The sequence below is a fragment of the Arabidopsis lyrata genome (assembly GCF_000004255.2).
Source record: "Arabidopsis lyrata subsp. lyrata unplaced genomic scaffold ARALYscaffold_5, whole genome shotgun sequence".
NCBI classification, from domain to species: Eukaryota; Viridiplantae; Streptophyta; class Magnoliopsida; order Brassicales; family Brassicaceae; genus Arabidopsis; species Arabidopsis lyrata.
In genome coordinates this window covers 17,678,178-17,699,031 of record NW_003302551.1, presented here as the reverse complement: position 1 = coordinate 17,699,031, position 20,854 = coordinate 17,678,178, and the positions used below count along the sequence as shown (strand labels likewise).

General features: G+C 37.9%; 8 protein-coding genes and 1 non-coding gene across 9 annotated transcripts; 3 read left to right on the top strand and 6 right to left on the bottom strand.

The window, feature by feature from the left end:
- Positions 1-86: 86 nt before the first annotated feature.
- Positions 87-3,927, top strand: LOC9314116 (putative amidohydrolase YtcJ). The gene is made up of 15 exons (XM_021026587.1): positions 87-261; positions 373-536; positions 663-764; positions 955-1,027; positions 1,203-1,309; positions 1,385-1,508; positions 1,644-1,838; positions 1,989-2,074; positions 2,430-2,537; positions 2,685-2,780; positions 2,863-2,961; positions 3,065-3,139; positions 3,222-3,353; positions 3,447-3,562; positions 3,639-3,927. Exons 1-15 carry the CDS (start codon positions 183-185, stop codon positions 3,811-3,813), a joined length of 1,731 nt encoding a protein of 576 aa, XP_020882246.1. The 5' UTR covers positions 87-182; the 3' UTR covers positions 3,814-3,927.
- A 3,159-nt stretch (positions 3,928-7,086) lies between these two features.
- Positions 7,087-8,490, top strand: LOC9312406 (nematode resistance protein-like HSPRO1). Its single transcript, XM_021024543.1, has one exon. It carries the CDS (start codon positions 7,132-7,134, stop codon positions 8,416-8,418), a length of 1,287 nt encoding a protein of 428 aa, XP_020880202.1. The 5' UTR covers positions 7,087-7,131; the 3' UTR covers positions 8,419-8,490.
- Positions 8,491-8,548: 58 nt separating this feature from the next.
- On the bottom strand, positions 8,549-11,132 carry LOC110228151 (glycosyltransferase family 64 protein C4). Its single transcript, XM_021024544.1, has 5 exons — positions 10,782-11,132; positions 9,758-10,154; positions 9,294-9,457; positions 9,142-9,212; positions 8,549-9,035 (listed from the first exon to the last, which is right to left on the bottom strand). Exons 1-5 carry the CDS (start codon positions 10,991-10,993, stop codon positions 8,875-8,877), a joined length of 1,005 nt encoding a protein of 334 aa, XP_020880203.1. The 5' UTR covers positions 10,994-11,132; the 3' UTR covers positions 8,549-8,874.
- A 168-nt stretch (positions 11,133-11,300) lies between these two features.
- LOC9314115 lies at positions 11,301-12,263 on the bottom strand. The gene has a single exon (XM_002876291.2). It carries the CDS (start codon positions 12,048-12,050, stop codon positions 11,442-11,444), a length of 609 nt encoding a protein of 202 aa, XP_002876337.1. The 5' UTR covers positions 12,051-12,263; the 3' UTR covers positions 11,301-11,441.
- A 192-nt stretch (positions 12,264-12,455) lies between these two features.
- Positions 12,456-14,265, top strand: LOC9312405 (probable pyruvate kinase, cytosolic isozyme). The gene is given in 2 exon segments (XM_021024542.1): positions 12,456-12,929; positions 12,932-14,265. Coding segments are annotated over 2 exon segments (1,614 nt in total). The 5' UTR covers positions 12,456-12,637; the 3' UTR covers positions 14,254-14,265.
- Positions 14,266-14,402: 137 nt separating this feature from the next.
- LOC9312404 (sedoheptulose-1,7-bisphosphatase, chloroplastic) lies at positions 14,403-16,527 on the bottom strand. The gene is made up of 8 exons (XM_002876290.2): positions 16,236-16,527; positions 16,009-16,134; positions 15,733-15,918; positions 15,562-15,643; positions 15,252-15,473; positions 15,078-15,178; positions 14,912-14,983; positions 14,403-14,826 (listed from the first exon to the last, which is right to left on the bottom strand). The coding sequence occupies exons 1-8, from the start codon at positions 16,347-16,349 to the stop codon at positions 14,548-14,550; spliced, it is 1,182 nt and encodes a 393-aa protein (XP_002876336.1). The 5' UTR covers positions 16,350-16,527; the 3' UTR covers positions 14,403-14,547.
- Positions 16,528-16,709: 182 nt separating this feature from the next.
- On the bottom strand, positions 16,710-16,781 carry TRNAM-CAU. The gene has a single exon. It is a non-coding gene; the product is annotated as a tRNA-Met (tRNA).
- Positions 16,782-17,358: 577 nt separating this feature from the next.
- LOC9312403 (glycine-rich protein 3 short isoform) lies at positions 17,359-18,001 on the bottom strand. The gene is given in 2 exon segments (XM_021024148.1): positions 17,359-17,809; positions 17,812-18,001. Coding segments are annotated over 2 exon segments (339 nt in total). The 5' UTR covers positions 17,912-18,001; the 3' UTR covers positions 17,359-17,570.
- Positions 18,002-18,798: 797 nt separating this feature from the next.
- On the bottom strand, positions 18,799-20,841 carry LOC9312402 (glucan endo-1,3-beta-glucosidase 2). The gene is made up of 2 exons (XM_021024146.1): positions 19,405-20,841; positions 18,799-19,057 (listed from the first exon to the last, which is right to left on the bottom strand). The coding sequence occupies exon 1, from the start codon at positions 20,556-20,558 to the stop codon at positions 19,416-19,418; it is 1,143 nt and encodes a 380-aa protein (XP_020879805.1). The 5' UTR covers positions 20,559-20,841; the 3' UTR covers positions 18,799-19,057; positions 19,405-19,415.
- Between the last annotated feature and the right edge of the window lie 13 nt (positions 20,842-20,854).

The window sequence follows — 20,854 nt, the reverse complement described above, 5'->3', positions numbered from 1 at the left end:
GGATTTGTCCTCGATTCCTCGTTTACATAATCATAATTTTAAATCGACTGGTAAGTTTGGTATTGTATTTAGTTTCCGGTTAGGATCGGTTTAGGTGTCAAGTGGAACGAACATCCACTTCGTCCTAGTGTAGTAGTTGACAGTTGTTGGTGTGTTCTATTTTAAGAATTTCTCCGGCGACTATGAACCTCTTCATCGTCGTTTCCGCCGCCGTCTTTCTCCTTATCTCCGTCGCGTATCTTCCTTTGCTCAACGACTTATGTAACTACGCCTTCCATTGTTGTCACCCTTTTTCTCAAATCAGATTTCTCTGACTGTTTTTGAGTCTTTTGACTTGATACTGAAAGCCGTCGATACGATTGATGCTCGCAGATTGGTCAACTCTCAAGTCTCTCACACCACCGGTTGGTATCGTGGCGGATTTGTTAGTGAGGAATGGAACAATCTTCACCAGTGATAGCTCTTTGCCATTTGCCGATTCCATGGCGATTCGTAATGGCAGGATTCTTAAAGTTGGAAGCTTTGCCACTCTCAAGGTCCTTCACTTCTTTTATTCACTCTTTCAATGTTCAATGTGTTTGACACTACTTCACTGGCATGAATGAAGCTGAAAGTTTGATACTTTTTTCTTCTCATGTAATTTATGATTTCGATGAAAACAGGGTTTTATAGGAGATGGAACTATGGAGGTGAATCTGGAGGGGAAGATTGTAGTGCCTGGACTTATTGATTCACATGTTCATTTGATATCTGGGGGATTACAGGTGATAATGCAAACTTATTTCTGTGTTTTTCCTTTTTCTAATGATATGTATATTGTCAAGTGAACCTGAGAGTAGATGATTTACATGCCCTTGTTTGATCAGATTTAGACATGAAACAGTATACTTTACTCTCGTTTACCTTATCTCCTTTCCTTTTTTTTCTTGTAATGTTTTTTTCGCTTGAGCATAGATGGCCCAAGTTGGACTTCGTGGAGTGAGTCAAAAAGATGAGTTTTGTAAAATGGTGAAGGACGCAGTGCAGAGTAATTAATATTTCATTATTATATTGTGGTTACATTTTCTTTATTGGTGTTTGTTTTTAGTTCTGATATACAGTGTACAATGAACATTTTTTGTTTAAGTTGGTGGGGTTTTTAGTAGTGGGAGAGTATATAATCTACTATGCTGCTTTTATGTATGATTAATACATTTTTTCAGTTGCAAAAGAAGGGTCATGGATTTTGGGAGGTGGCTGGAACAATGATTTCTGGGGAGGAGAATTGCCCTCTGCATCATGGATTGATGAAATCTCTCCTCATAATCCTGTAAGAAATCTGCATTTTGTGTTTGTCAATAGTCAACAATCAGCATTAACGGTTTATTTATTTCTCTTCATGTAGGTTTGGTTGATTAGGATGGATGGTCATATGGCATTGGCAAATTCCCTTGCGCTTAGGATTGCTGGTGTTACAAGTTTAACGGAAGATCCAGTTGGTGGAACGATAATGAGGATGCCTAGTGGCGGTAATGCTTGTTTCAAAGTAATTTAGCACTTGGCCTATTTATGCTTCCAATTCTTGGGATTGCAGAGAAACTTTCTGTGTTGTGTGTGTATACTAAAATCAGCTGGTACTTGCTTTTATGATTGTATCAATGCAGAGCCGACAGGTCTTTTGATCGATGCTGCTATGGAGCTTGTCACTCCCTGGGTTAAAGAAATCTCAGTGGATGAACGTAGGGAAGCACTATTTAGAGCTAGCAAATATGCTTTGACTAGAGGCGTGACAACTGTTATTGATCTTGGAAGATATTTTCCTGGCACCACAGATGAGCTCTCCTGGAAAGACTTTCAAGGTGAAATGTTCTTTTCTATTGACCCTGAGTGGGATGAGTTGTCATATTCACACTTGCATGCTGCTAAAATAGAGAGAATTTGATGACAATAGAATAGAATTTGTTTTTGTCCAAATTTTTTTGAGTTGATTTCTCCTTTTTATGGTACAGATGTCTATCTATATGCTGATTCCTCGAAGAAGATGATGATACGGACTTGCTTGTTTTTTCCCATCACAACATGGTCACGTTTATCGGTATGATTTCTTCAGAAGCAACTCTTTTTTTCTGATAAAGAGAACGAGTATTCGTATGAGCAGTTTTGTGTTTCTTTAGCACGAGAAGCTTAAGTGTATATTACAGCATTCTTCAACTTCATGTTTTGCAATTTACAAATATTTCTCATTTCTCATATATCATCAGTGAAATCTTGTCCTTTCCTGATTTTCAAATTCTCTTTCGATGTTTGATGCTTTATATCATCGTGTGCTATGATGGCTATTATCAGCATTCACCCCTTCTCTTTTCACCGTTGCTTGCACAATTATGCTTGTTCTGCTTTTTCACATGAAATTCTATATGTGCTCATCTTCCTCGACTTCATACTTTCAGGATCTTAAGCTTCAGAAGGGATCTGTACTGAGTGAATGGTTGTATCTCGGTGGCGTGAAAGCATTTATTGATGGCTCTCTAGGTTCCAGCAGTGCACTTTTTTACGAGGTGAAGAGTACTATTTTATTTCCAATTCATCTGCTATACATTCTAAAAATACTTTCATATTGATGAAATATACATATAGCAATTCATTATACATTATTTTATCCTTAAGCAGCATTGTAAAATCCCACGGTTTACATCTTTCTGCAGGAATATATTGATACACCTAATAATTATGGGTTAGAAGTGATGGATCCTGAGAAACTTTCCAACTTCACAATGGCAGCAGACAAATCAGGGCTTCAGGTGTTTCCCTGTTTACTTCTGTCCATTGCTTGCTCATCGTCCTCTTTAGTTTTGCTTATTATCTTGTTCTGCTGTGATCAAGGTTGCTATCCATGCTATAGGCGACAAAGCAAATGACATTATCCTTGACATGTACGAATCCGTTGCTGTAGCCAATGGATACCGGGATAGAAGATTTAGGGTGAAGCTTGCTATATTATATTATAAACCTACTCCTCTGAGCTATTTGCTAGCTCGTCTGCTTCTTCTGTCTGTACTTAATATCTATGAACTCCTGGTTACAGATAGAGCATGCCCAACATTTGGCACCAGGATCAGCCAACCGGTTCGGTCAACTTCATATTGTAGCTTCAGTTCAGGTTAGTTACTTACTTCCCAGCATTGAGCATCTGGGCTTAAAACTCACTTTCTTGATCTAACATATCTAATGCTCGTGAACAGCCAGATCATTTGCTTGATGATGCTGATTCTGTTGCTAGGAAGATCGGTTCTGAGAGAGCCGAAAAGGAGTCTTATCTATTCCAATCTCTCTTAAACGGCAATGCACTCTTGGCACTTGGTTCAGACTGGCCTGTACGTTTTCCATAATCACTACACATATAGAATGTTTGTACATATATTCACAAGATACGAATTCAAGCTTTACTTCGTCCTTTTTGCATCCAGGTTGCAGACATTAACCCGTTGCATAGTATCAGAACCGCGGTTAAAAGAATACCTCCCAAGTGGGATCACGCTTGGATTCCATCTGAACGCATCTCTTTTACCGATGCGCTGATTGCGTAATAAGCCTCTTCTCTAAGTCTTTTTCCAACATCTTCTCAAGCATTCATCATTTTCTTTGTTTGGAAATCGCAGGCAGACGATATCAGCGGCACGAGGAGCGTTTCTGGATCATCACTTGGGGTCTTTATCTCCAGGAAAACTCGCAGATTTTGTCATACTGTCAACAAATTCTTGGGATGAGTTCTCAAAAGACGTTTCTGCTTCAGTTTTGGCAACCTATGTAGGAGGAAAGCAATTGTATCCATGAATCATATGATGGATAAGTCATTAAGTCTTATCTAATTAACTATTTTTTTCCCGACAATGGAGTATTTAATTAAGAAACAAACTTTATACACTAGAATTATCTGATTATTTATTTGTTTGTCTATGCGTTATCACTTATCAATGTACATATGTATGACATCTGGCTTATCAACTACATAAATCGAAATACAAAATCGTTTTCAAGTCATATTCAAAAAAATGTTTGGTGTGTCGGCCAATGAAATAAATAGAAAAAGGTTGTTGTTTGGTATTTATTAATTTGCGAAAAGGTAATGTACTAATGTTGGTGAGTGGCCCAAGCACGAGCCAATGTCATGGACGCGGAGAGAAAGCCAGTGAGCTGTACTAACTACGTCTTTATCTGGTTCCAGCCGTCGACTTGGTTTGGTTCCACCACGTGGCTCTTAATACTTAGGACAGCTCCATGTGTTGCTTTTTAACGCGCGATATCCCCTGATTGGTCGGTCCTAGTTAAAAAGTCATCATTTTGTCCACGTAATTTCTGATGATTATTTGTTTCACGCGAGAAAACTGAGACCTACGCGTTTGATCTCAAATATCCAAATTCGGATGAAGAGTATACAACTATTTTCCACACTAGAATATAGTAAAAAATAATATATGTCATTTTTTTAAATGTAAAAGAGCATAATAATTTTAGTTAAATGTGACTTCTAGGTCTAGTCATATGCTAACATAGTGTATGAACTCAAATGTTTTGAAAATATTGAGTGTCTCTTATGTATATAAATAGTGTGAAATGCTATGAGAATTTGGGTAATCACATTCACCGGACCGTTATACTTTTGGAGATAAATGTTTGGAGAGAGACACAAGTATTCAAGCAACGAGACAGAAATTAAAGTTGGAAGGAGAGTCATCGTAAACGTGAAAGGAAGATAAGATATGTCCTTATGAGTAGCTACAAACACATCCATCTCATTCTTCTTTAGCTGAACTCACACAATGCACATGATGATACAAAAATACACCTAATCAAGACTATTTTATTCATATTCATTAAAAAAAATATATTCCCGTGAAATTACAACATATAGGTTTATCTTCTTTTAATTCCTGTGAAACCAAGCCTTCAAAATATAAAGGTTCCCGTGAATTTATCTTCTTGTAGATCCCGTGAAATTAGAACATATGTTCCATATACTATGCATAATGTTTTGTGACATTTTTAGGTAACCAAAATCCACACACAAAACATGATAATGTGAAGAGTATACGTCATGAGACGAATTTGTGACATCAACTTATGTGTGTGAATGTGCACGTGCATAGAATTAGAATGGAATTGTTGAACTGTCGACTCTATACAACTAATATTTGGTAATTAGTATATTGTCTCGACGACAGGTGTGGCTGATTGTTCCATATGATGATCTCCAATTTCGATATTGGATTGTTCAATGAATACGTTCCCATTCGTTTCTATTACCACAACTTTTGTCGATGACTTATGTTCAGTGTTCACAAATCACAACAGCTAAGCAATGATTTCCTTTTTTTTTCTCTCTTCATTGGACGTTCAATTCAAAGTCAAGGATTAAGGAACATTAAATACTCCACACAAAAAATTTAATCTGTATTTTTAATAATTGTTTTAATTAATTCATATTGTCAGTAATTGTTTTACTGTAATATTTTTAGTGCCTTCAAATATGATTAGAGAGACAACGAACTGAATAATTTTTGTTTTGCCTCTACTTTTCTGAAACTCCAACCAATTTCACCATATTTTAAAAACTACTCCTCTTATTGAAGTAATCATAGTTGAGATCTAACTTCTAAGCTGTCGACTCCACTATAATGTCTACTATAAACTACGATCAAATTAAAGAAAATGGTTCGAGAGTCAATGCAAGTATATATGGTTCGTGACTCGTGACAATAAGATCTAGCTGGGAAAAATATACAATACAAAAACATAGATATTATTAGTTGGGATAGACCAGTTTTTAGGTTACTAAAACCAAATATGTTAGAAACATAAAAAAAAATTAAAAGAATTTGATAAAGTTTAGTTGGATAGGATTTGAAAATTTCTCTATTAACTAGGTAAACAAATTTGGTATAGCTGCATATACTTTTCAAAGATCTGTCTCTTTAAGTAGATACGATAAGAACAAATAACTTTCAAAGATTGAAGGAGATAAGGATTAAAATTAATGTTTTAAATAAAACCAAATCAATAGTACTACTATTTTCCTTGTGAGTAATAAATAATATGACACCGACAAAACTAAACATTTTATAATTGGAACGTAACATTCGGAATGTTGAAGTTTACACAAACGGGATTAAGATACGAAAAAAGGAAGACCAAAGTCAAAGGCTAGGCTATGACGGTATGACCCGTTCCACAAAGTCCTAAACGCCATCGAAACGGATTCCGACCAAACCTCATGTCATGTGCCATCTTATTTTATTTCTTAATTATATTCCTATATTTAAGGCTTGACGAAATATCCATAGTATCCAATTAAATTCATTATCTGTTCCAATCCGTATCTAAAACAAAAATCTAGTTCATAAATATATGAAATAAACCAAATATTACAATGCAATATGAGCAGGCTAGAATAACTAAATTTAAAACAGGAGATCCGAGTTTTTCTAGAAATATATGCAATGGTTATTATAAAATCATTTACTAAAATAAATGATAAAACTATAAAATCTTATTTCACTATAATTTATTTTTCAAAAATTCTTATCTAATGTAAGTAAAAAAAATGTAGTATCCTTCTTTTTTTTTGTCATCCGCAATTAATCAGAATTTTTTTTTTTTTTTTGTCAACAATTAATCAGAGTTCAAAAGAGGTATTTTTAAGAAATATTGTTTATATATATGATATGATACAATATTCATTATCTTTAATTCTTTATAGTTCGACTTCGAACAAGGAGAAAAGAACATTTCTATATGACTATATCAAGAAAGATTTTGAATATTCCCAACCATTAAGGAAAACGTATCGTATAACTGATTGTATTCGTGTATACACAAAGAGTTTTCAATTCATTACTCCAAAATAATAGAAAGATAAAATACAACCGACAAAAAAAGAAAAGAAAAAAAAGACAGGAAACAGCCGTTGTTGTACGTTGACTTTCAAAAACTATGATCTTTTGTTAATGTGTTTATTTTTCCACATAATGACGTCTTTCTTCTATTTCCTATCCGTTTCCTTCGCATCTCTCTTATCTATATATATACAAACATTTAGGTATCTTCTCATTCTTAAATATATTCAAAAACAAAAAACATTGTTTCAAAAAAAAAATGGCTGATTTGGATTTACAGAGGAATATGGTATCTCCAAAGCTCCACGTCACTATTCCGGAGCCGTGTAAGCTCTCCTCCGTCTCCTCTCCGATCTCCTCCTCTTCTTCCGCCGCTTGCTCTGCCTACGAGCTTTACCTCCGTTTGCCGGAACTTAGAAACCTCTGGTCCTCTCTCGATTTCCCTCATTGGATCTCCGAGCCGGTTCTCAAACCATCTCTTCAAGCTCTTGAGATCACTTTCCGATTAATCCTCACCGTTGCTTCTGACAGACGTCCGTACATCAACCGCCGCGAATGGATCCGACGGTTGGATTCTCTCTCCACGAGCCAGATCAAAATCGTGGCGGCTATCTGCGAAGATGAAGGCTACGACGACGATAACGTATCGGCGGCTCCGGTCAGCAATGGCTGGAGCTCGTTGAGCTTGCTTTCGGAGATCGCCACGTGTCGTACATCCGAGAGTGTTGGGCAGAAGATTTTGTCTACGATCGAGAATGAGATGCGTTGGTGTAAGTATACGCTCGGTTTAGGAGAACCAAACCTCGCCGGAAAACCATATCTCCCATACGACGCCGTTTGTCGCCCGGAGGAGCTACACAGCCTTAAGAACAATCCTTACTCTGATCACATCGAGAACCAAGAGAATCAAATGCTCTACACTATTCATCAGATTCTTGAATCGTGGATTTATGTTTCTGTGAATCTTTTGTATCGAATCGAATCAAGAATCGAAGAGGGAAAATTCGAAAAAGCTTCTTCCGACGTTTACTTGCTGGAGAGAATCTGGAAGCTTTTAACGGAGATAGAAGATTTACACATTCTGATGGATCCTGAAGATTTCTTGAAGGTGAAGAAACAGTTACAAATCAAATCAACTTCTCCAAACGACGCGTTTTGTTTCAGGTCCAAGGGGCTAGTGGAGATGGCCAAGATGTCCAAAGAGCTGAGACAGAAAGTGCCAGCTGTTCTTGAGGTGGAGGTGGATCCCACCGGAGGTCCGAGATTGCAAGAGGCAGCGATGAAGCTTTACTCAAGGAAGACAGAGTACGAGAAGATACATTTGCTTCAGGGAATGCAGGCAGTGGAGTCGGCAGCGAAGAGATTCTTCTTTGGGTACCAGAAGTTGGTTGCAGCGATGATTGGGAATGCGGAGGCGAATGCGAATAGAACCGTGGCGAGTCACGAGTCCTATGATTCTCTGACTCATGTGTTTATGGAGCCACCGTATTACCCGAGCCTAGACGCCGCAAAGACATTTCTGGGAGAGTTCTGGAGCCAATTGTGATGCAATGGACGATATTGATTGACACAGCGACTTAACAAACACTATCAACAGATCTTACACTACTTATCAATTAAAAAAAAAAAAAAAAAACACTACTTAAAATTTTTGGAAGCATGTAACGATCAGTGTATGAATATATAACTCATTCTTTTTTAGCACAAAACAATATTTTCACAGCAACAGATGTTACAAGTTACAACAATATTACAAATGGTACAATGAGGGTACATCATGCACTAGGCTACTACTATATCTCTTTGTAAGCTTCTAGGAGAAACCCCATAAGCCACCAATTATAAACTTTCCCTCTCTATCTTCTCGCTTACCGTAAAAGTAAGATCAGTTCTCTGGTTCAACTCTTACTTGGCATCAAACCCGTCAATAGCTAGAACGTGAAGAGTAGTAGTAACCAGTGGAAAAGAAAAGCGGAAATGTACCACCATGTGAAAGCAGTAATCACCAGAACCATAAATTGCGGCTATCCACGGCTTTCATGGAAGAGTATACAAGTGGCATTTTCCCAAATTCTGCCACAAACCGATTTAGGCAGTGTGTTCTTTTTTCTGTGTGCCCTCCTATGCTACTAATTCCAGTTGAACCGATTTCATATATTTTACCTACAAAAGCAGGCCAAAAAGAGGAGGATAGGGTCTTCATCATCAAAGGTTATCAAAATCATATGGCAATACATGATTCTCGAAGTTGCCTGCGATTTAGAATTACCTTTAACCCATATAGCAGGAGCGTTTGTAGCATTTGCGACGAGGAATGACATCGCAATATCTTCACAGTTCCTGTTATTAGATGAATCTCACACTTAGGTATGGTACATTTTAATTACATTCAAGAATACCAAAAACAAAGAGATAAGGAACCTGTTCTTGGTTGTGAATTCCCTGATTGATGCCGGCATGCTATTTGTGTAAAGGCTGAGGTATTTTTTGTGGAAGAAGGCTGCCTTTGAGAGTACCATGCTATATGTACCACTCCACCAAACAGACCACCATCCGCTGTAGGTGTAGTAATTGGCTTTATCATTCTGCAGAAAATTGAAGTCAACTTTCTGATTCCACATAATCACATATTACGCTAAGTTTCTGAGACAACAAAAGAAGATGAATAACCAATGTAAACACCATGTACAGAGTTCTTTCAATATCAATACTAGCTGTTAGACCATCTGGATGATTAATTTCCTTAAATAATGGTAATGATTTTCAGATCAGTGAAAGAGTCCCTAATAGCAAACAACTTAAAGAGAATGCATTTTTACTATTTTGGTACTGTTATTTGATAAAGAAGCTTCTTGAAGATACTCAACAATAAAAAAGTGACTTACCGATTTTTCAGGCCAATGCACACGGGGTACAAACCCCACCATTGTATCCGGAGCACTCTCCCAAACGTTGAATGCAAAATCTACCGTGTGACAAGGAAATATGATATCATCATCTATTGAGAAGACAGCGTCTGTTTTCAAGTCCTTAATCTCTTTAAATCTGTTGTTCAAACTGTCTTCTTGGTTTATATCAAATCTCAGCTCAACCTCATGCCCATCTCGCGATTTTTTCTTCAGAACGTTTTGAAGATACTTTGTAAGAGAATCTGATGGAGGGTTAGGTTCACTCCATACAATGTGAATAGAGTCAAGCCTAGAACATGATGCATAGTGGGAAACAGACTTCTTTAAGAGATCATATCTCTTCCATGTGTTCATCAGAAGTGTATAACCTTTCCTGCAGATGTGATTAAAAAAAGTCCATCAAATTAGACAATAAAGAACAAAATTACGCGGTCAAACCAAAAGCAGAAGACCAACTACTGTACCTAATTAGAAATTACATTTACTCGATAAATCTTAACCTTTGCACATACCTACATACGCATCTCCGCTTATGCAAAAATAGTAAGTACCATGTCACCAGCTTAACATAGCAAGATTATGAATTCATTTGCTTTTCGACATACAAAAGTGTCTATAAATTACAGAATTACTGTAGCTTATGCATTCATAGATTCATTAAGTGAAAGGAGCTTAAGAACACTTAGTCTGGTTATAGATAGAGCAGAGAAACAACACAAACCATACCAAATCGCTAAAGCCAAAGAATTTCCAGTTTAATTATGAAGTTTATAGAAATGAATGGAGACAAATTTTTCATTAGATGCTTTCCAAACCCAATATAGTTAAACGAATCCGAAAAAAAAGGTTAAACGAATCTCAGTTTATAAAAATTACTTTCCATAAATTTCCTTTCCTAATAAAGAATCTAGTCTTCACCAACAGTTACCATTTAGAGATCCAAATCAAAAGTTAGACCGATATAGTAAAATCTGCAGGTAAGGATTCAGAAAAACGACACCTTGATCCGGAGTTCCGATCTGCGACGGCGATTGAACTGTTAACCCAAGGACGAGAAGATCGGCAAACGATTGTAATCAAAACGAAAACGATGCAGCAAAATAGAAGAAACTTAGTACTCCTCGCCGTCACGAACTTTCGTAATTTCTGATCTCCACGACGATACGCTAATGAGCAAGCTCCCATCTCTTTACTAACTTCTCCTCCTCCCATCTAAAATCACGAATTCAAGTTTCCAAAAATAGATTCGCTGATGAAGATGAAGAAGAGAATGACGACTCAGAAGTCAACCGTGTCAAGAGCGAGTCGACTCAGTCTTCTTTAGTCATCGCCTTCTTTCTCTATAGGCGAATTATCGCAGACGGATACTCTTCTGGTGCGGCACGGTGCACAGTAAGAAGAAATCATAAAGCCACGTGTACTCATCTAAACCGTTCGGGTTAGCTTCATAACCACGATCTCAATGTTGACGTGGTAAACTGTCTTAGGCTAAAATGTGGGTCCCGCTTGAGTATTTTCATTAGTGGAACGATTAAAAGTAAAAAGAAAAACAACTATTAAGGCAAAAAAAATGGTGAGAATTTTAATTTAATTGTGATTTAAGTGAATAATTTTCTGTTTAGTCAAAAACTCAAAACAATAATCTTCTTCTTCTTCTTCTCTATGGATCATCTTCGTCTTGAGGAGTAGAAGAAGCAAGAGATTGTGCAAAATCAGAATCCATTACAACACCGTTCATTATATGGGCAATGATTTTCCCTCTCTTTAAACCCATCTTCTCAGTCTTAACGCCATTAACGACCAATCCACCACCATTTCTTTTTTTCCAAATCTTAAGTGTGAAACCACTCAACGACTCATACGACGCCGTTTCTTCTTTCCCTATGTCAACTTCTTCTACTTTGTAAGGAACCACCGCGAAACTCATGATCCTCGATACGACGGCGTATGTGTTATCTCCGTCATCGTCTTCAGGGGATTTAATCGGACGGCTCTTGTTTAATTTCAGCCCTAGATCTCGGCTGAATGATTTTTCCGACGGTACGAAGGCTGTGAAAACCAGATCTTCAGGTAGCATTTCGATCATCATCTTCCCGAAGAAACCGAGTTCGTCGGATAAGTCGTCTCCAAATTTGCGAAGATGGTTACCGGTGGCGGGAGTTGTTTCCGGTAGTTTAAGAAAGGAGAAGATGAGTATAGTTAAGGAAGAAGCAGTGATGAGAAGAAATAAGAAAAAAACTGGATTCTTCAAGAAATGAGGTTTCTTCATTTTTTGTATTCTAGTTTTTGTTGCGTTGATTTCATCGATAGAGCTCTGCTTATTAAAGGTTTTCGTTTTCTCTTATTTAAGCAGAATGATGCTCGATCTGGGAAAAAGGAGTTCGTAATTTACAAGTTAAGAACGGTCTCGAATTTTGGACTTTGGTGGGCTTTTTCACAATTTGGGCCCAAATATTATTTCGCTGACTTGTGATAGATTTGGCCCAAACAATCACTAAAAAGCCTTGAAGAAAACATACTTAATTTGAAAGTTTCTATTTTCAACATTATACTTTTTTTTCATTTACCATTTACCATTTTCCTCAAAAATTTATGTTAAATTCAAAATAGAAAAATATTATTGCCAAAACCATAGAGAAAAAGGAAACCAAACCATCGAACCGAAAAAGTAAAATGGAAATTCGAACATGTAAAAGGAAAATTCGACACTGTAAAAAATGGAAAATTGCTAATCGCTCCTTCTATATATACACGACTCTGCTCATCATAATTTCCATCAAGCACACTCTTAATTTCCTCTGCCTTTCAAAGCTCAATCTCTTAATTTTTCTCTGCGATCTTTCGAAAGTTTCCACAATGGAGATGTTACTTGGTGGACAAGCAACCAATGGAGCTCTTCGTTCAAAGACGAAGATTGTTTGTACTCTTGGACCGGCTTCAAGATCGGTGGTGATGATTGAGAAGCTTCTCAAGGCTGGTATGAACGTAGCCAGGTTCAATTTCTCCCATGGTTCTCACTCTTACCATCAAGAAACTCTCGATAATCTCAGAACCGCCATGGCCAACACTGGAATTCTCTGCGCCGTCATGCTCGACACAAAGGTACAAAACATCGTTTTTATTATATTTAATGTTGAATCAACGAGGGACTTGAATCTAATTCGGTTTAATTTTGTTGTTTACAGGGTCCTGAGATACGAACCGGGTTTCTCAAAGAAGGCAAACCGATACAGCTAAACCAAGGTCAAGAGATCACCATCTCAATTGATTACACAATAGAAGGAGATTCAAACACTATCTCCATGAGCTACAAGAAACTTGCAGAGGACCTCAAACCTGGCGATGTGATTCTTTGTTCAGACGGCACAATCTCACTAACTGTCTTGTCCTGTGACAAGTATCTCGGTCTTGTTCGTTGCCGTTGCGAGAACTCTGCAATTCTTGGAGAAAGAAAGAACGTTAATCTTCCTGGAATTGTAGTTGATCTCCCAACACTTACCGAGAAAGATAAAGAAGATATTATGCAATGGGGAGTTCCGAACAAAATCGACATAATCGCTCTTTCTTTTGTTCGTAAAGGATCTGACCTAATCGAAGTTAGGAAGTTACTTGGAGAGCACTCAAAGAACATCATGCTTATGTCAAAGGTGGAGAATCAAGAAGGGGTGATGAATTTTGATAAGATTCTGGAGAATTCTGATGCTTTCATGGTGGCTAGAGGAGATCTTGGGATGGAGATTCCAATCGAAAAGATGTTTCTTGCTCAGAAAACAATGATCAAGATGGCTAATGCTCTTGGGAAACCAGTTGTCACAGCTACACAGATGCTTGAATCCATGACAGTATCTCCTCGTCCGACTAGAGCTGAAGCAACTGACGTTGCAAACGCAGTTCTTGACGGGACTGATTGTGTTATGCTTAGCGGAGAAACCGCTGCTGGAGCTCACCCTGAGACAGCCGTGCTAACAATGTCAAGGATCTGTAAAGAAGCAGAGAATTTCATCGATTACGACGTTCTCCACAAGAATACCCGAGGAATGGTTTCATTACCGTTATCCCCGATCGAGAGCTTAGCTGCTTCAGCTGTTTCTACCGCACGGAGTGTTTTTGCGACAGCGATCGTCGTCCTCACTAAGGGCGGATACACCGCAGAGCTTGTGGCTAAATACCGTCCCAGCGTTCCAATTTTGTCAGTGATTGTGCCGGAGATTGCTCAAGGGAATGATATTGAGTTGTCGTGCTCAGACTCGGTGGCTCATGTGGCGAGACGTAGTTTGATTTACCGTGGGATTATTCCGGTGGTGGCGACGGGATCTTCAGCTAGAGATTCAAACAAAGAAGCAACGGAGGAGATGATTAGATTCGCTATCGGATTCGCGAAGATGAAGGGAATTTGTAAGACTGGAGATTCCATTGTGGCTTTGCACAAGATTGATGGTTCCTCTGTTGTGAAGATAGTGACCGTCGAGTAACGGAAACTTTAATTTCTGTTAAGTTTTTTGGTTTAAAACATTGTTTTTGACGGCATGATATAAAGTTTTAAACAAAATTTCGATGTTTTAGAATTTCATTAAAATTTTGAATAAAACCAAAACAAACTAATCTTTAAAAAAAAAAGTTATATCACAAGTTTTGGTTTCATAGTTGTGGGATACTAAAAGTTTGGTAATAGTTTTGTTGCTTCTCTTATATAAACCAAGGGAAAAGAAGATTATCCGGTTAATGGAAAAATAGACATGCCTTTCAAATATTTTTATAAATGGGTTCTAAGCAGTAACTCCAATGGGAACATTCTTGAGTCTTGATGTTCCGTAAAGGGTTTCTTCGAAGCGGATGATTTCGTTCTTTGAGCCATAAGCAACTTGAGTTCTATCGTCGAGATTGACGATGGTCTTGTCGAGCACGGACTTGTATCCATCACTGCTGAATCCACCAGCATTCTCTATGAGCAGGCCAAGAGGAGCAACTTCGAACAACAGCCTCAACTTTGCCTTAGCCGTAGGAGAGGTCACATTTGTGAAGATTCCTTTCTCCTTCACAATAATCTGTGCCAAAAGCAAGTAACTGCTAAAGTCAAGTTTCCATTCACAAGTAGAAAAATTCTTTATTTACTGTCAAAGAGGAACGAACCTGGTTAACGTCAGGAACCATTCCTCCGGTGTATCGCAATGTGTACTTCTCTTTCACGTAGTAATCAATCAGCTGGTTACACAATGAAAGTAATGAAGAAGAAAAGCATTCAGAGTGAGGATTAGATTCGAGCAAGATTAAAGTTATATCGATAGAAAGCAAGAACCTTGCTGTATTCGGAGTTGTCGAATGTGGCTCTTAAGTTTCCTGGTGAGAACATTTTCCCTTCGGCGATCTCTGTTGTCTCCTTAACATGCTGCCATTTCCCTGAAAAAACATTCTGAGCTTAGTTTAAAGCTACCAAAGAAGAAATTTTGATAAAAAAGGATTAGACCAAAACCTTCATCAAGAAGCAAGAACTCATGAGTTCCTGGAAATCCCTTAACAGCCAAAACATAAGTGGTTCGTGGACCGTAGATTCCCATGGCTGCAGCCACTTGATCTCCTCCCGTGACTCCGGTTAACTTGTCTCCAGGCCAAACCCCGAATATGGTTCCCACAGTGAAATTTGTATCCACAATGCTTGATCCATCCAATGGATCAAACGCAACACTAAACCCACCTGTCCAAAACAATTTCATATTCTTTCGATAACTATTTTCGCGCCATTTAGGAAGCGGAAATGTCAGTTAAATTTGATGTAAACCAACCTTCCACTGGACCTCCCATGTCTTGAAGCTCAGGTACTTCTTCAGAGCAAGCATACTTGCACACATGCGAGTATTGCAAAGCCTATATAAAACCATACACAAATCAAAACCTAATGATCTATATCTGATATAAGACTTGTGAAATAAGTTAATTCAAAATGTGACAAAAACCTCAAAGAGGAGCTTATCAGCAAGCATATCGACAGCGAGTTGTTCATCGCCAAAGGAATTAACACAAGCTGTTCCACCACAAGAAGCTGTTCTAACTTTGAAAGCTATTGTCCTCAATGCTTCTCCCATACACATGAGCAAAGTTCTCAATCCCTTGTCAGGAGTTGCTTGTGCCAAAAACTCTTCCTATACATTCAAAAGTAAGAAACTTTAACTCAAAGATGGAATCTTCAAACACGGAATTTGAATAAAGTTTGAGTCTTTTTGTTACTCAACCAAGCTTTGGCCAATTTCACATTTGGTAACAGTTGAAACACCATTGCTCTTAGTCTTTGTGGCTTTAAATTGCGATTTTGGTGCTAATCGTAGTGAATCTCCGAAGATTGAGCTCGATTTCAGACGCTGCTTATATCAAAATGTCACAATTAGTAACACTAGTACTGTATCAAACCCTACTCTGAAGTCAAAGTTATATATGCATATAATTGCAGAGGATAACGAACCTTGAAGCTGGAGGATGTGGAGAAGGAAGGAGGAGAGACCAATGTAGAGGATCGTTGAGAAGAGACACTTGGGGGAAGGATCCCACGTGAGTAGCACGCGATGCTGGTCTCCATTGTTAAAAGCTCGAGGTTTTTTGATCCAAGAAAGAAGAAGAGCTCTGAGTAGAGAGAATGGTGAAGACAAAAAAAATCAAGAACACAAGTGGACTTGGAGGAGATAAAGGCTGTTCACGGTCAGAGTGACACGTGGCAGTAGCTGAAGAAGATATGATTAAGGGTCTGGTGATGGGCAATTGGGCGAGAGAGAGAGAGAGAGAGAGACTGAGGCATAGAGATGTCCTGAGAGAGGGAAGGCTTTGATTTGCGTTCATTCATTTTTTGTGTGGTTATGGTCCTCCTTTTATCATTATGGGATTATATTATCTCCAATTTCAGTTCACATCACCAAGGAAATAGCTAGAAAAAAAATTTGTATATCAGAGACAGGTTTCGATCCTGTGACCTGTGGGTTATGGGCCCACCACGCTTCCGCTGCGCCACTCTGATTTGTAGATTTAAATAATAATTTTAAATTTATAAAGATTATTAAATATATATTTTAGGAATGTCATAAAATTCTCATTAATATCTAAAGAATGACTGAAATATTATAAGATTCTTTTACATATTTTTGCCATTTTAGTTTTTGGTAAACTTACAAAATCATTTTTTTTTTTCAGTTTTTAGTTATTTGATTTTCATTAGTTTATTTATGGCTAATAATAGCCTAATAGCTCTCATACGGCAACGACTTAACCATAAACGACAACATCTTCTCGTTGGAATGCGGCTTACATGGACGAATTGACCGAATGGATTTGAACTTGGGTTCTTAGATTCACAACTTTTCGAAAGATCTAAAATCTCTACTAGCCCAAAAACTATTTTGTATACCATACATAATTTTAGTTCATTGCATCGTCTTTACACCAGTCACCACATCACACTCACTTTACAATGTAAACATGACCATTTTTAGAGAGATCTGAAAGTGTTGCAAAAATGACATTCATAAATAATGAAAATTTTAACTTAACTTGTATTATATAACATTTTTACCTATATATATTTGTAAAGTTTGCTCTACCAAAATCAATCACAAATTTCATATATAGCGGTTTACATTTACATTTATCAAGTATAACAACACAATCCACAAATGTCCGTGCAAGATACGGAATAAACCCTATTACACAATATAAAAGGATATGAAAGAAAAAGTGAAAACAATATTACAGCAAATCAAACATTAACACTGAAAACATAATCAAAAATCAAAATCTATATACAATATATTTAGTTATATAAAACTAAAAGCCAATAACCTATAAAAACCATGAACAAGGAACTTTGTAGACCACCGCTTCTACCTCCGTTACTAAAATCCTCACCACCTCCTCCACCATGACCTCCACCGCCACCACGGCCTCCTCCTCCGCCACCACGGCCTCCTCCTCCGCCACCGAGAAGCTCCCGTCGCCAAACTGGAAAATAGATCTCAGAAGACGTTTCATGCTTCAGATTGGTGAGTGAGCAGAGGTTTCAGTGGTTGAACCAACGGCTTGGATATGTGCATGGATCGCTAGTAGTAATAGTAACATTTGAGCGATTAGTTTAATTGATTTGTGTATAACCATTTTTTCGTTTATCTTCAAAAAGTAGAACAAGATGTGTTTGTGTTATTCACCTATAGACACCTCTATTTATACGAATTTCACCCCGCCAACGTCTCAATCTTTTACTTGTATTATATTATTGTATTATGATAACTTTCAAGAATTATCTAGTTTACTTCTGTGAAAAAGAAATGGATAATGGTCCGGACCGAAGCAAGATGTTGAAGTCAAAATTATCCTTGCAAATCTAATCGTTTTATATAAATGGGAAATTAGAAACTACAAATCAAATATACGTCAATCTTCACAGATCAGATGTGGATTTTGAAATTTTCTTCTCACATTCTCCAAATACTGATTCCTATTCACATAGGACTTCATTGAGTTTCATACGAAATTGATTTTTTCTTTAAAAAATCAAATTTGTTTGTGTATGTCAAAGGTTGAATCTTTTGTTTACCCAAATTTTTTAATAAATATTAATGTTGTTTGGTATAAGACGCTAACGTTTCGTGCCTTGACTATTCAATCTAGGTCTTGAAAATTTGAACAGCTCTCGCAATGAATAGTACTAGTGTTGTGTTGGCTAGCGGTAACGTATTAGTTGATTTTTGGAATTCGGTTTCTATTTTAACTATGTTAAGGAAGTTCACATTACATACCGGATTTTGTAAGGTTCGTCGCAGATCATCTTATGGAACTGGTAGTACCTACAGAGCAACTAAGGATATTGATTCTCTGACCATTGACGTGGACATATATCTAATTTGGTATAAGTATAACTAATAGGAGAGTTTTGTGCACAAACCCATTGTAAATTTCTGATTTTTGAGCATCAGAAAACGAGATTCATTTGAAGAGGTCATAAAGGAATATTCACAAAGATACCACATGAGGCAAAAGAGCTATGCTGGAAAAAATATAATGAATGCACTATTTATTGGTCCATCTTTATGATCTACCTAAAAACTGACACAAGACAGGTTTTTTTGGAGTTTGTTCAAAAATCAATACAGCAGAAACGCAAGCTAAGATCACAAGACATGGTGAGGATGAGAATGATCTTGGTCACTGGGTCATGTGTTACCATGTCAAATGATTCTTTAATTTGGTGTGCTGCTACTTCTCCATCTTCAATGTATATTGACTCTTGTATACACCTGATTACTGTTACAAAAAGATTGAACATTACATGTCATAAATCAATTTCATGATTAGACAAGTACACACACAGTACACTATTGCTTCAGCTTCTATAGTTTCTATGTGTGAGACCCAAAATTACATTCCCTGAGCTAATCATCACAGATAAGAGTTTTTCTTGTATCAAAACACTCATAGTTGTTCATGAAGTTTAAGTTGAATGTGTCACTCTAATCCACATACCAAATGATAGTCTCAAAGTTTCTTCAAACATAGCCGTAACCTATCATTACCTAAGCCAATCATCAACCCAACAAATGATCTAATTCCAAAGAACCAAAAAGAAGAAGCAGAGGAAACAGAGAAAGTACCTCTCTCACTTCTACATCAACAGATAAAGCATCACCACTTGCACAAAGAATCCAATTAAAAGCTCTTTGTATCTTCCGGCTTTGCCTCCATCTGAGAACTCAAAGCTGTACTTACTAGTCATGTTATGATGCAGAAGTCCCCAATTCCTAATCCCTTGCTTAGCATCTTTCTCAACAAGCTCAAAGATATAAACCTCTGAAACACCTTCTTTCCTCAACGGTGTTCCACATCCACTTCTCAGATGAGTTAACAAAGCTTTCAAGAACATCTCACTATACAACAACGTCGCATCTACTTCACTAGCATCAATTCCAGAGCTAGGCCAACCAGTCTCCGCCACAATCACCGGAAGATTCTCGTGACCCATAACAGCCATAGAGCTAATCACAGCATCAACCATCATATCAAACAGATTACGGTATCTAACTCCGGTGGTGAGATCGTCTCTGAAATTAAACGGGAACTCTTCAAAAAGAGCAAATCCAATCGGAATCGAGAAGCTAGACCGATACATATTGTAGGGATAGAGATTGATCAAGAAAGACGAATTCGTTCTTTCAAGGAATTGCAAAATCGGTCTGATAATCACTTCTCCGTTAGGTTGTTGAAACTGCGCCGACGAAGGTGGAAACGCCGTGGGTACGATGTTGAAGAAAGAGAACGTCGTCGATACAGAGATCTTGAAGATTCTCAGATCTACGAGAGATAAATGAACATTCTGCATCGCGCGGAGGAGAAACGGAGATACGTCCGGCGAGTATGAAATCACGTCGTTTCCGACGGAGATGATTGAGATCTTGGTGCGAGGATGGAACGGAAGCACATGGCGATAGACCCAACGCATCGCGAGCGAACGATTTGAAGCGAGGAGAGGAACTAGAGGATTTGGTACGGAGAGGAAGAGAGATACGTTTGTGTAAGCGAAGGCACGAATCATCGCCGGATTTGAATCGAGGAGTCTCACTGCCGGAATCTTCATAGAAACGACTTTTTCGGCGATTCTGTCCGGTGATAGTTGTACGGTGCCGGATATTGAAGCTGGAGTCGAGTAGGTGACTCCGATCGTCGTGGCGGAGGTTGTCGTAGGTGTAGCTATGGCGGTTAACGAGATAAGGAGGAGGAGGTAAGAGGAGAGAGAGTGCATTTTCTTCATTCTCTTTTCTTTCTTCGAAGTTAGAGAGAGAAAGTGAAATCGGAAACTGAGAATTCTGATCAAGAGAGACTAAAGGTTGAAGACGAAGTGTGAGAATGGGCGGGAGGATTCTGTTAGAGGAGTTAGTGATCCTCTGTGCTACAGTGTATATTTGATACTGTAGACATCACTCGTAACCTAGACGTTGATGTGACTACACGTGGCAGATGTTTGACCAAAAGTCTTACGGTGTTGAACAGTATAGTCAAAACCCTCTAGCTTACTCAGAGGCTTTCTACTATGTTGGACTCTTTTAT